Source organism: Lontra canadensis, unplaced genomic scaffold (assembly GCF_010015895.1).
Source record: "Lontra canadensis isolate GAN:19392208 unplaced genomic scaffold, GSC_riverotter_1.0 scaffold5, whole genome shotgun sequence".
In the NCBI taxonomy this organism is placed as follows: Eukaryota; Metazoa; Chordata; class Mammalia; order Carnivora; family Mustelidae; genus Lontra; species Lontra canadensis.
The window spans coordinates 36,789,249-36,802,869 of NW_022630999.1; the positions used below are offsets into that span (position 1 = coordinate 36,789,249).

Below are 13,621 nucleotides of genomic sequence, written 5' to 3' on the forward strand. Positions count from 1 at the left end.
CCACTGCCCATTATAGTTATTTTGGCAGAAGAAAACCTACAACTCTATGGCAGGAAAGGGAAAATGTAAAAACAAACCTTAAAGAAGCAGAAGGAAAGAAATGTTTTAAACATTTAAAAATTACTTGAAGGAATTCACTTATTCATTGCTTTAGCAAACACATGTGCCTTCTACCTGTCAGGTCCTGTGTGAGGCACAGTGTTACAGAAATGTAGGACAAGGCTTCTCAACCTGTGTCACCTCATGGCACACCTAGAAAACATAATACTGAAGCAGAAATCATCTGCTAGAGAGTTCCTGCCCTAGCTGTCAATCCTGTGGGCTTAGGAAATTGATATCTTGGCATATTGTCACCCTTTGGATTTGTATACATTGAGAACATTTGATGTAAGACATAACTTCCTACTCTTGGGAAACTGGCTAAAGATATGAGCAAGTTACTAGATACTGAGAATTATTGCCTCCAAGATAGGTTTTGTACTGGAGATAGTAGAGACAGTGGCTGGCCGGGTTATGGGTGTGGTTCATAGATTTCAGAACAGAGGACAAATCTAGTAACTGTAGAATGAGATAGTGGAATTTTAAATTAACTTCTTTCTCAGATTTTGCCTCAAATCCACTTTGCTTCCAAAAGAATATGCAATACAAGTTTTGAGTTAATTCAGTGCATAAGATGAAGAAGGATAAGAAAAACAGAACAGTGTTTTCCTCTTTGTGAACACTAACCTTTAAAAAAATTCTGATTCTGACCATGTGTCCTCCTGCTTCTCTCTTGACCATGTTGAGTAGATGAAGATGATGAGGAAAGAATCAAGAAAAAAAAAATGGGAAAGATGTTCTGGAGGGAGTCATACCAGTTCAGAGCAGAATAGCATGTTAAGGCACCTGCTCCCCATCCCCATCTTCATCTTCTCCATACCACTTCCGCCCCAGGAAAAATCCTGTAATACTCTCTTTAAATTATTGGATTATATCCAAATATAACTATCTTTGGACTCCTAAAGTTGCAGGGGTAAAAAAAAAAACAACTGGTATCCTATAATAATTCATTCAGTGAACACTGATTATCTACACGGTGGGGTGGGGTCAGGAGACGTGATCCCTGTTTCATGGGATAAGACAAATAGTGTTATGGAAGGACAGAAGAGAAATGTCAGGTTGATCACAAAATGCTCTCTGGTGGAGAGCATGCTCTATCAGCCTTAAGGCTCTAGAAATTAGCTAGGAAAGAGGGAATCATTCCAAGTTTAAAAAAAGGGGAGGGGGATAAAATCAGGTGAACTTTTTTAAAAAGCCGGGGCTTTGAGTTAAAAAATAAAAGAAAGCCGAAAAGAAGGTTATAGAATTCTGCTTGTCCAGTTCCTGTGGAAGCCCCTTTTTCTTTCATATTCTTGCGGTTGTATCTATGTGTGTACCAGTTTTATTCTTCAGGTGGGTCAGAAATCTGTATTATTGCTTCCTTTCAGAGTTTAATTTTAAAATGTTTTCATCTACTTCTCACTTATCAAGCCACACTTTAATTTTAGTTATTTCTGGTACTTTTCCTCCGGAAGAATGCCAGAGCGGTTGGGTTGTTGTATATTTTAAGATTCCTCACCCACTCTTGAAATGCATTTTGTTAAGCCAGGGTTTAGATCAACATGTTGACACTCTGTCTTCCCTTTAATTTTAATGGCCATAAAATCAAGACTACTTTGCCACTTAGTGGTCTTACAGACCTTGGATAACTATTTTCACACTTTGGTTTATGAGAAAATACAGCTATTTTGAATAACTCTTCTGAATATTGCCGTTCGGTAGCAGTATCTGCTGAACGCCAGCAAAGTTCATAACTGCTGTAACAAGTTTGGAAAGTTTTGCCATGTTACTGCAATCTTAAGTGGCAGACAAAGGTTATGAATTTTATTTTACATTTGTTTCATGTTGTTGACTATACGGAAATTGGTTTTAGTTGCTTCTGCTTTGTTAGTAAAAATAATGCTTTTATTGAAATAATTATTAGAAATCAGATCACTCTTTGCTGAAACCTGGTTACTTTTGTGGTTTTGATGTTTTGTAAGTGTTAAAAAATAAAATGCAAGAATAAACGAAACAAGACTGGATCAGAAGGGAGACAAACCATTAGAGACTCTTAATCTCATAAAACAAACTGAGGGTTCCTGGGGAGAGGTGGGTAGGGAGAGGGCGGTGGGGTTATGGACATTGGGGAAGGTATGTGCTATGGTGAGTGCTGTGAAGTGTGTAGACGTGGCGATTCACAGACCTGTACCCCTGGGGCTAATAATACATTACATATAATGTAATAAAATAAAAAAATAAAAAATTAAAAAAAAATAAAATGCAGTAGTAATGTACCTCATACACAGAGGGAGTAAAATTACTCCCTTTTGATCTGTGTCCTATCGAATGCAGCTTATTATCTCCTTTTGTAATTAAAAGCTATTTTAAAAGTGACTTGTGGCTGTTTGTGTTTACAGGATCGCCCCAGAACGTTTGATATGCACTCACTGGAGAGTTCACTCATTGACATTATGAGAGCTGAAAATGATTCCATTAAAGGTAATTTTAAAAATCTATTTGATTTTTAGTGAAGTAGATAAAATTTTGTATTATTTATATACTCTCACGAACAGTATGGCAAATATTATGGATTCATATTTTGTATGTAGTCAGTTCCATCAATTTTATACATGTACCTCTCATTAAAAACTCAGACATATTTGGTGGGCATCACTGTATGCCCATCACAATACCAATTAAGAGAACTACAAGAGTACTGATTGCTAAGGGTGGGCAGTTAACGGGAAAGACATGAACCGTATACCTCATTTTTTCAATATCTGAGGCAAAAAAGAATGCTCAGTGCCTCAAACCTCTATGTCTCTCCACCCGTGACAGTGACTATACACTCATGAGTTCAAATGTTGATAGAGTTTTGGTCCAGTTTCACATTTTTAAAAAAATGGCCAGTAGTTTCAAAGTTGAGATGAAGTTGTGTTCTTGAAATATTTTCTGTGGATCATGTTAAGAAAAAATAGTGCTATTTCTACTTGGATTCTGGTCTCAATTCTAATACTAACTAGCTGTGTTGAATAAGACATTTCATTTTGATTAGGCCTCAATTTCTTTCCTCTCTCTCTCTCTCTTTTTTTTTTTTTTTTTAAGATTTTACTTATTTATTTTGAGTGAGAGAGCGAGTACAGGTGAACACAAGTGCAGGGAGGGGCAGACAGAGAGGGAAAAGCAGACTCCATGCTGAGATCCCAGGACCCTGAGGTCACGACCTGGGCGGAAGGCAGCTGCTTAACCTACTGAGCCACCCAGGCCCCAAGGCCTCAGTTTCTGATCTTTATAATAAGGGACTTAGAATCACTGTTGCAGTAAGGGACTTACAATGGGGAGCTTTAAAAATAAAATATAGAGGGGCATCTTGGTGGCTCAGTGGGTTAAGCCTCTGCCTTGGGCTCGGGTCACGATCTCGGGGGTCCTAGGATGGAGCCCCGCATCAGGCTCTCTGCTCAGTGGGAAGCCTGTTTCACCCTCTCTCTCTGCCTGCCTCTCTGCCTACTTGTGATCTCTGTCTGTCAAATAAGTAAATAAAATCTTTAAAAAAAAATAAAATAAAATATAGATGCGTGGGTCGTATTCCAGGTGTGGGGTAGGGCTTGGCATGTTCGTTTTTAATGTCTCATGTGCTTGGGTAACCAGGATTGAGAATTACCAGAGGACGTATTCTCTAAGGGCCTTTCCAGCTCTGATTTTGTGAAAACTACCCCACAGAATAAAATATTTTTCTGCACAAAAATCTTTTAATTAGAAAGGAGATTTCTTTTTTCTTTGCTTGTTTTTGTAATGAAATTTGGAATGTTTGGTGTATTTGGTCATCCCACTTGTTTATTTGTTCATTCATTTGTTCATTCATTCATTTGGTGTTTATGATCCTGCTTTGTGCCAGACATAGCTTTGCACTGGGGTCAAAGGTAGCAAAACAGCCTGTACTTTAAATGGTGACCAGCCTGGCCTGGTTTTCCTTTGAGTTTGGTTTATTACATTACTAATGGAGTGAAACTTTTAAGTGTTTTTCAATGGACTAACAATGGTAAATTTTTTAATGAGGGGAGCTGTTTGAAGTTTGGAGAGATGAAAAATAATATGTGATAAAAGTATGCATCCAGCTGTTGAGATAACTTTGAAATAAAAATATTTTGAAGATCCTTACTGAATTCCTCATGGAATTCTGATGGGTGACTTTAATCCAAATACACAATCTGTTTCTGAGGAAAGATGATCTCTCATTCAGAGTAGGCTTTATTTTTGCCATTTCGTAGTACTCTGACTTTGAGTAGTATCTCAGCCTCTTTCACCCTTCTTTTTGTTTTTTCATCAGAAAAGTGAGGATAGTGTAAGGCCCTTTCTAGCACCAAAAAAACTGTACACTCTTAAAAAGTAGCTAAAGGGGAAATTTGAATATGGTCTGTGCATTGATTGTACCAGTGTCAGTTTCCTGGTTTGTACTATAGTTATGTAAGATGTCACCACTTGAAGACACTGGGGTAAGGGGTATATAGGATCTCTCTGTACTGTTTTTTTGCAACTTGCTTTGAACCTGCAATTATTTCGAAATTAAAAGCTAAGTACAGAAAAAAATAGTTAAAGGTAAAGGACGTTTGTTTATTAATGTATTAAATGTCTTCAGCAACTAACTTTTTTTCTTTTGTTTTTCTTTTCTTTTTTCTTTCTTCCTTCCTTCCTTCCTTCCTTCCTTCCTTCCTTCCTTTCTTGGAGAGCTTCTTATGTACTTGATACTAGGGATAATAAATAATTAGAACTCATTTTCATGATAAGTGCCTATTTCTTTTTATTTCGTGATTTTTGTTTATTTTATTTCATGATAAGGGCCTTTCAGAGAAAACAGTTTACAAGCAGTAGCAGATATAAACTATCTATTATGTATTGCTTCTAAGAAGCAAGCCTCTACCTAGTACTTAGGTTAGATGTAAGAGTTGCACACATTATTCTAATAAAATTAACAGTAGCATTTCCTTGATTTATCAGATATAGCCAGGACATATCTCAGGTTTATTTCTGTTTCTTCTCATAGTTTGCTAAATCATTATGTAAAGTTCTGCTTTTATTCTGTATTCCCTTTTTAATTTCTTCTACCAACTTTTACTTAAATTAAGTTTCTTTAAGCTGATTCAGTAAGGATAATGAAAAGTTAAGTCTGATGACAGAAAACATTAAATCTGATTGGCCTAGTCTGGGAACATAAAACTTTTGTAAAATACTTATTTATAAAAGGAAGTGTGGCAGAGTGGAAAGGCCATGGGTTTTGGAGTCAGATAGATCTGGTTTTAAATTGCCATTCTGCCACTACAGTTTGTGGTGGTTGTGAGGATTAAATGGTACGATGTATTTGTGAAATGGAGCATACCTCACAGTTCATAGAAAACACTCAGTAAATGGTATGGATTATTACTAAGTATCTATTAAGTCTATTTTTATGTTTATCAAATGAGAAAGTCAGTTTTGATGTAAGCTTAAGTGCCAGAGTGACTTAAGTATATTAAGCGACTGAGCCTCTCAGGCGCCCAAAAGTAACTTAAGTGTATTAAATGAACTCTGTCCCTTTTTTCTTCAAAGAGCAGTAAAGAATTCATAGATGAGTTCATGATCCTAAAATGCCAAATTATAGTTATGCGTATTTTTTTTTGTAAACCACAGTGATGAACTTTATATCACTATAGGCTGTCACTACCAAAATGTAGTTTGGCATAAGGGAATACTTCATTTCTGGTCAAATTCTTCTTTTGATTGAGATAGTTATAGAAAGGCTGTGCTTGATTTTAACAGTGATTCTATTGTGAGATTTTGTTTAAAGGTGATAACAAAAGCTGAATATCTTAAAAACAATAACTTGTTATCCTTTTAAAATAAGTATATAAAACCTGCCAATCTATTTTGAAAATAAAAACCCCTCCATATGCTCTGCTACCTTAGAAATGGAGGAAATAGAAAATGGACATTTTTTTCTGTGAGACTAGTAGAATATAATATGCCTCTCACAAAAAAAACTATAAGAATTCAATTAAAAGAATTAATTTTAGAACTGTTTTTTAAAAAAAGCCCATCATAGGGAGGCAAATTTTACATTTGGGTTTATTTTATATTAAAAATAATTTCATAAAGTATATTACAAATGACCTTATTTACTTTTATCCTTCATTTGCAGTTCCTCATAGAAATGTGATTCGTTATATGTGTTCAAATAATAAAACCAAGAGTTGATACAGGAACTACATGTCGTATCAATCCTGATACGGCTGTATTATTTATTTAAGTTTAAAATACAAACCGAAAACTGAATTTTGTTCTTCCTTATGGGCAAAAAAACAAAAACAAAAACAAAAATTAAAAAACACTGACTTCCTATAGTACAGTTTAAAATTTTATTTTTGCAGTCAACAGACAAAATGCTTAATATGCCTAGGGACCCTCAAATACAGCTTTTGAGTTTCTTTATGAATGTGTTATTGATTCCAACTGTCTTTGAAACCTTTCATTTTTTTTTTATCATTTTAATCAATGTGCAAAAGGAGTACCTGCGTTTCATTTCATGATTTATATTACTATTGCTTACTGTTTAGTTTCTCTAAGAATTTTAAGGCTACTATAATTTTCTCCATATACAGGGGATTAGCTCTTTGGGAGGAAAAGTATCCTCCCCCTACCTTATCTCCATGTCCTTTCTCTGATCAGCTGGCTTGTCTGTATGTTATTTTTATCCCCGAAATTGTATATTGCCTTCTCCATAACCAATGCCGGTAACAGTCCACAGAAGCTCTTCCCCCGAGACTGATTTCATTTCTTTACTGCACACCCAGTCTCATAAGCTAAGAGCCTAAGCTACAGACAGAGTTGGAATTTTGATATCCCAGGTGGCAGCTTGCTCATTGCTGCAAAATTATTAGGCTTATCAAGTATTTTCTTCACCTGGACAGAAGAATCTTCTACTATTATAGGTATACCTACTATTACAGGTAGTCAGCTGATCATTTGCGGAATATTGTATCTTACAGTTATTTGTGCCTTTGCTTACCCGTGAAATTGGTACTTACTGTTTAGAAATGGAGCAGCATGAAATAACATGAAAACCACATGCGAGTACATCTGTTTTCAGCCTTCTGAAGTATAGGTTGGACACAGTGAAATAAAGATTCATGAAATGGTATTATATTCAGTGTATAGGAGGAAAGACCTCGGAAAATTAAGGAGCCTTTTTTTTTCTTTTCTGTGTGGGAAGGAAATAAAAGACTATAGACATAAACCAAGAAGTAGCACTTATGGAGTTGAAGCAGCAGGAGACCACACTGGAATAAAGAGGGAAAAAAAAACAGTTCTTGAAAATTATCAGATGTCCGATGGAGTAGAACAATCCGGGATTTCATCATGGTTGGGTTGGATATTTTAAATCCTATATATGAAAACAATTTCGTATCCAATTTGCTTCATTTCACTAGAACGCCAAATGAGACAGCAGAATTGAGTGAAAAAAAGGCCATTTGTAAATTGTCAAAACATTATAATTGTTCTTCAGATATTAATTAACTAAATTATGAGTCAGAATGTCATCTTATTTTTCCTCAGAATTTTGTGAAATTGGAATCTTTTTCTCTTCATATTGTAATAGGATATATTTTGCTTTCATTTTTTGGAAGAGGGAACTCAACATATCTACCCTATCCCCCTGAGTTTCAGGCATTTAAATTCTTGATTTGAATGTAAGCAATAATGATTGCATTCAGAAATGGAAGTAGTTTTAAGTGCCAGTCTTTTGCATATCCCATGGTGCCCAAGAAACCTATTGCATATGGAGAGTAAGTAGTGGGAGTATGTTGTACAGTTAGACATTACTGCCATACTTGTTTCATGCATTCATTTAATACAAATTTATTTTAAGAGCTGGATCTACTCCAAAGATACTATGTATTTAATTTCTGACTGCTGAAGGTATTGTGACCTTGCGTTTTAAAATATTTTTGATATACGTTTTTCCTTTACTACACATTAAATTTGGGGGCCCTTCCCCCACTAGTTTTCATTGCTGTGGATTTGTTTGAAACAAATGCTTAAATGAGTAGGCAAGCGATGATTCCATCTGTGCCTCTTTTCTTTGTTGCTAAGCAAAAGAATTTATAATGATCTCTCTAGAAGAAAATCATGAAACTCTGTTGAAAGTTTAGTACACAAAGCCTGTTTCATTTATTCTGTATAAGATTTTTTATTTTTATGTTACTATAAGAGAATGACCGTTGGGATCATTTAAATTCCTTATCTTTACAGTAGGGTGAGGAGAAAGTTCTACTTAAAAAAAGATAAGGTAAAAAATAACCAGGAAACCTTAAATTTTCCTTTGAGGAAGGATTTTTAAAATATTTCTATATTCCAGATTGCAGGCACGCAATTCTCTGTTTTAAAGAGCAGATGTTGCAGACTGATACAGATGTTTTAGAACATTTATCACATACCAACTTTATGTAGACCAAGATAGCTCCAAAAACTTTCGATGACAGTTGCTGAAAATAGGACTAACTTTAATATCATTGTCATAGATTTGAATTATGGAGTAAATAAAAATATAAAAACAAAAGGAGCTCTTACTAAAAGAAGTTTCATTGCTGTAATATTAAAATGATCTATTTCAATTGGTGGTGAGGGTTATCATTTCTTACAGTATTTAACCCTTTCCTAGTTGAATCAGTTTGCCTCTGGCAATTTGAGAAAAGACTGCTATGCACTACTCTGCACCCCAGTCCTCCATCACTTTTGTACAGGACCATATGGACATTTTCCTTTAAGGGACATGTAATGGAGCAGGATACAAAGTATCATAAAGAAGAAATGGGTAATGCAAAACAGCTAATTTTACTTGTGATTTTTTTTTTTTAAGATTTTATTTATTTATTTGACAGAGAGAGAGATCACAAGTAGGCAGAGAGGCAGGCAGAGAGGGGGAAGCAAGCTTTCTGCTGAGCAGAGAGCCTGATGCAGGGCTTGATCCTAGGACCTCGAGATCATGACCTGAGGGGAAGGCAGAGGCTTAACCCACTGGGCCACTCAGGCACCCCTTACTTGTGATTCTTAATCAAATTCCACCTTCCAAGTAAATTACCATTACTTGACATCAGATGTCTTCTGGTGAATTGGGGATCTTTAAATATTACCCTTCCTAAGAATCCGCCAGGCTCTGAAAGCCCTGCTGGAGCCTTCCTGAACTCGGCTGGTTCCTTCTAGCTCTGTTTGGATGATACCAAGTAACTCAAAGCAGCATAGCAGGGGAGTGGGAGAGGCCTCCGGAGAGTAGACAATTGCCTTACTTCTAGAAGCTTCATGAGTAATAGAGTAAGGTACATAACAAAGAAGACAGTTTAAACTCGGCTACAGTGAACTTCTTGTGTGGCTGTTTAGAAATGAAGCGGTTTCTACTCCTTTAGCACGCTCCCTTTTATGACTGCTGAAATGGAACATCCTAAACAGTCTTTCTCTTTTGCTTGGCTTAGTTGTGCGGCAGGATGGGACCTGGGCTTCTGTGTTGAGGTAATTCTTTTGTGAGCAAGGAGAGGACAAAGTAGTGGGGCATGGTTTTCTTTGTATTACGGATGCAGGGTGTATTCTTAATTTTGAATCACTGTCTCCTTTCTGGTTTCCTGCTGGTCAGGATTTGTTGGATTCCTCACAGCTCTGCGTAGGCATAGTATACAAAGGTGCGATTTTGAACAGTGTGATTACACTTTTTCGGATTGGGGATTGAGGTTGTTTTTGGTTTTGTTGTTTTGTTTTGTTTTAAGTGGGGGAGGGGAGTGCCTGGGAGAACAAAATGTGTTATGTGCGTGAACACTGATGTGCTCGTAGCATTGGACTGAAGTCCTCACTCTGGCCTCCGAACTGAAAACAGCTCATTTTATACTAAACACTCCTGTGCGGTGTCCAGGTCCTTCTCTGCCCAAGTTATTGACTTAATATGTACTGGTAAGTAGAAAGTAGTGATCCTTTGCCCTCTCTCCTCCCCACATTTCTGACCCTTGTTTTTATTTGTTCTGAAAGTCATATAAGCAGTTGTCACAAAGGGAGAGTTTGTCTTATGTCATCCATGATGTGGGTCCATAATTACTAAAGCAGTCCTCTTAATCCTGAACATGGAGCACAAAGAATCTCGTTTTGAGTCCATGAAAATTGAGCAGTCCTCTTAAAACATTGTTAATCTCTGATTTTACCTGGATGAGAGGTGAGGGTAAAGGGGGTGCGGGGGTGGGTGGTAAGTGAGAGTGAACTTTTTGTGATACTAGAAGGTTCAAGATCCTAAACATTTCTTCTTAAAAGAGGCTTTTAACTTAGTAACTTGTTTTTTCCTTTACAAATTGTGTTAAGGCTCACATGTTTTATAGCTGTTGTGACTTAATTTTGTTGGATACACATTCAGGACAGGGACTGGTAAAGGAAACAACTACATGTGATAACACTTAGAAATAAGAAGAAAATAATAACTTAAAAAGCAAGCAGTAGTCAGGTAACAAATTGACAAGTGCTTTTCCGTAATGTTTTACCCTTTCACAGTGTTTTATACAACTTAATAAGTAAATGTATTACGATATGGATGGAAATTAATACTATTTTCCATTCAGAAATGAAATCAGGATGACATTTCAGTAGTAAGGTTTTCAGACTTTGTTAGGAGTTTGTCAGTGTTAAATATTTGTGCCCTCCCTACACCATAAAATTTGTAGAAAGAGACCCAGAGTATTTACAGTGGTCCCTTTTGCTTCTGCTCTGCATCCAATTTAATAATAGTATATGTGCACCTTTTGGTACTGTCACTTATTTTTCTGTTTTCCCCTTCTGTGTTATAAAATTCTATGGAGAGGTGACTTGCTCTCTCATTTTGTGACAGGTACTAAACCAGACCTGTATACTATTATCTACATAATGAAAACTCTTTTGATAATGGAATAATACAATAGTGAGCTGTCTTGGAAGGTCTTAAGACTTTCCTTGATCCTGTTATATAATCTTTGATTGTAATTTACTGACTTTGAGGGAGGGAAGCAGTGCCACCTGATTCATAACTGTCATAAAAATATCCAAAATTCTCTTTGCATTCAGTTTAATAACAGGAAGGACAGAACCATTGCACAATTGTGGCACAAAATTATTTCTTCCTTTATATGCCTGGAATTTCTACCTGAATATTCTATGCAGTTGATTCATTTATCACCTGTGTATGCCTCATACAGTGAATTTCTCTACCCCAGCGTTCCTTATTTTCTCCCCCGTCATGTTACCACTGTCCTTGCTACTAAAGTTAAAAGATGGAAAAGAGCTAAAACTCAGTGAATTTGTTGTTGTTCAGCAGTAAAAATATGCAAAAGGAATACTTTTTAACTAATTTGAACTAGTTACTACTTTTTGCAGTCAAGTATTGAGATGGCCAGGCTGCCTCTGGGCTTCGTTATTTTGTCTAATTGGCTAATTCTTTATTCAGTCCCATGCCAGTGCGCTCTGTTCCAAAAGCAAGGCTTTGTTTTATTCCGGGTATTACCTGGTAACCAGTCAATTAAGAACATTAGTAGAACTCTGAAGGGAAAGCAGTTCTATAATCTCTTTGGAATCTAGTTGGGTTCGTGCCAGTTGCTATACATTGGGAAAGGGGAGGAATCAACCAATTAGAGGACCCCTTTTAAATTCTCAAGGAACCAACAATAAGTGCAAATCTGAATTCTGAAGAGCAGCCATGATTAATTGAAGTATAAAGAACTTAAAAAAAATCTAACTTCTATTGGCTCTAATATTCCAAATAATAAATGCCTGGTATGGTTAATTAAATACAGATATTTAAATTAGCCACGCAGCCTCTTTGTTGTAAGTGATCAGTAGTTGTTAGCTTATAACAGACTTTCCCAAATTGTAAGAGGTGAAAAGAAGCATTTAGGATTATGTTTGAACCTGGCTCTGCCATTAGTGGTTAAATGGTCTTGGGTCCATCACTTCTCTCTAGATCTTGGTTTCCTCACCTGGGAAGGGAAGGATTGAACTTGTAAATTACTATTAGCAATTCTATACAGTCTCTTGACATGGTATTCCTGAGTGACAAAATTGAAGGTTTTTGTAGTTTAATGACAAAAAATAGTGTATGAACTTCATTTGAGTTTGGGTGTAGCAGTATTTAATATTGAGTAGTTATAGAAAGGATATACCAGAAATCAGTCAAATGTAGTAGTTGAATGAGGCTTTGTTTTTAGACAGCATCTTTTCTTTTTGAGATAGGCCTAAAAATATGTTTAAGAAACAGTTGTTTAAACTTGGCCTCATGGAATGTTTTTGCTCTCAGTCTGTGGACCACAGGCCTCTTCATCCATGGGAATGATTTGATGGGGCTGTGAATTCATTCTGAGGAAGCATTCCAGTTAGGTGATAGGTATGTCATTTACATATGCAGGATTATCTTTCAAAAACCATGTGGATGCTGACATAATGCAATTAAAATACATTTAACAGTGTTGCTAAATTCACAGAAGGCTTGTATTAAGGTTGTTTGTCGTTTTACTTGTAGTAATCACTGGAGTGGGGGTTGGGGACCTCAGTTTTAGCATGGTGGGGAGGCTGTCTGAAATAGGTTGATTCAAGTCAATCTTAGTAATTACAGAAGTTTATGAAACTGCCCTAGAGAACTTATCTAATTGTTCTGCTTTAAACTGCCATTACATTGTAACCCCCCATTACCAACAAGAATATAGCGCAAGAAGGAATTTAGTAGAGGAAATGGTGAGGATGAAGACAGGGGAGAGGAAGTCACTTACCCTATTTCCACCAAATAGTGTTTTGGAACTTTGTCTCTGACATCTGGAACAATCTATTTGCCCTCTGAGGCAGGGCTAGGAGTTGTGGGCTGTTTAGGCTGTATCTGGCACGATGCTGGGGTGCAGGGAGAGCCATATGACCAGAGGAATGCACCTTGGAGTTGGCTGTTAGGGACAGACAGTGTTCTTGAAGTCACATGGTTTGGAAGTACGTTACGTTTTAGCTTCTGCTTATATTCCAGTTCCACAAATATTTGAGCACACTCTGTGTGCCAGGTAGTAGTAGATCAAAGGACACGTTTGGTGCCAGTCTACATTTTTCTTTCTTGAGATAGACCTGGACATTCTGAATAGGAAGCAGTGTTAACAACCACTTCCAAGTGAAAGAGCACTTACTTCTGATACTATTTCTCTGACTTTTACTTTGAGCCCCTCCTAAGATTTATATAACTTAAATCCACAATAATCTTTTATGTGAGTTTTTTGATCTCCGTCCTACAGCTGGAGAAATTGAAGTTGAGAGAGACACAACAGCTTCTGTAGTCACTCAACTAACGGGTAGCTAGAGGATCAAGGTAGGAACACACAGCTTCTGAGTCCTGGTTCACTCACTTGGATGTTTATTGGGTAGGGTTAAAGAACTAGAAGATTTATTTTTTATTTTTTAATTTTTTTAAAATTAAAATGCTTTAGACAGAGAGTAGGCATTCAGGTTTCCTAATTTCTACTTAGGAAACTGGGTGTAGAATTTAAGATCTGTGTATTAT

The 13,621-nt window shown here is 36.5% G+C and overlaps 1 protein-coding gene across 4 annotated transcripts in view; it reads left to right on the forward strand.

Annotated features, from left to right (window-relative positions):
- Nucleotides 1-13,621, forward strand: part of CPEB4 (cytoplasmic polyadenylation element binding protein 4) — a 62,892-nt gene that overhangs the window by 16,785 nt on the left and 32,486 nt on the right. For all 4 annotated transcript variants that reach the window (XM_032851837.1, XM_032851838.1, XM_032851839.1 and 1 more), the window contains exon 2: nucleotides 2,478-2,559. In XM_032851837.1, coding sequence (XP_032707728.1) covers nucleotides 2,478-2,559 — 82 coding nt within the window. The remainder of the gene's footprint in view (nucleotides 1-2,477; nucleotides 2,560-13,621) is intronic.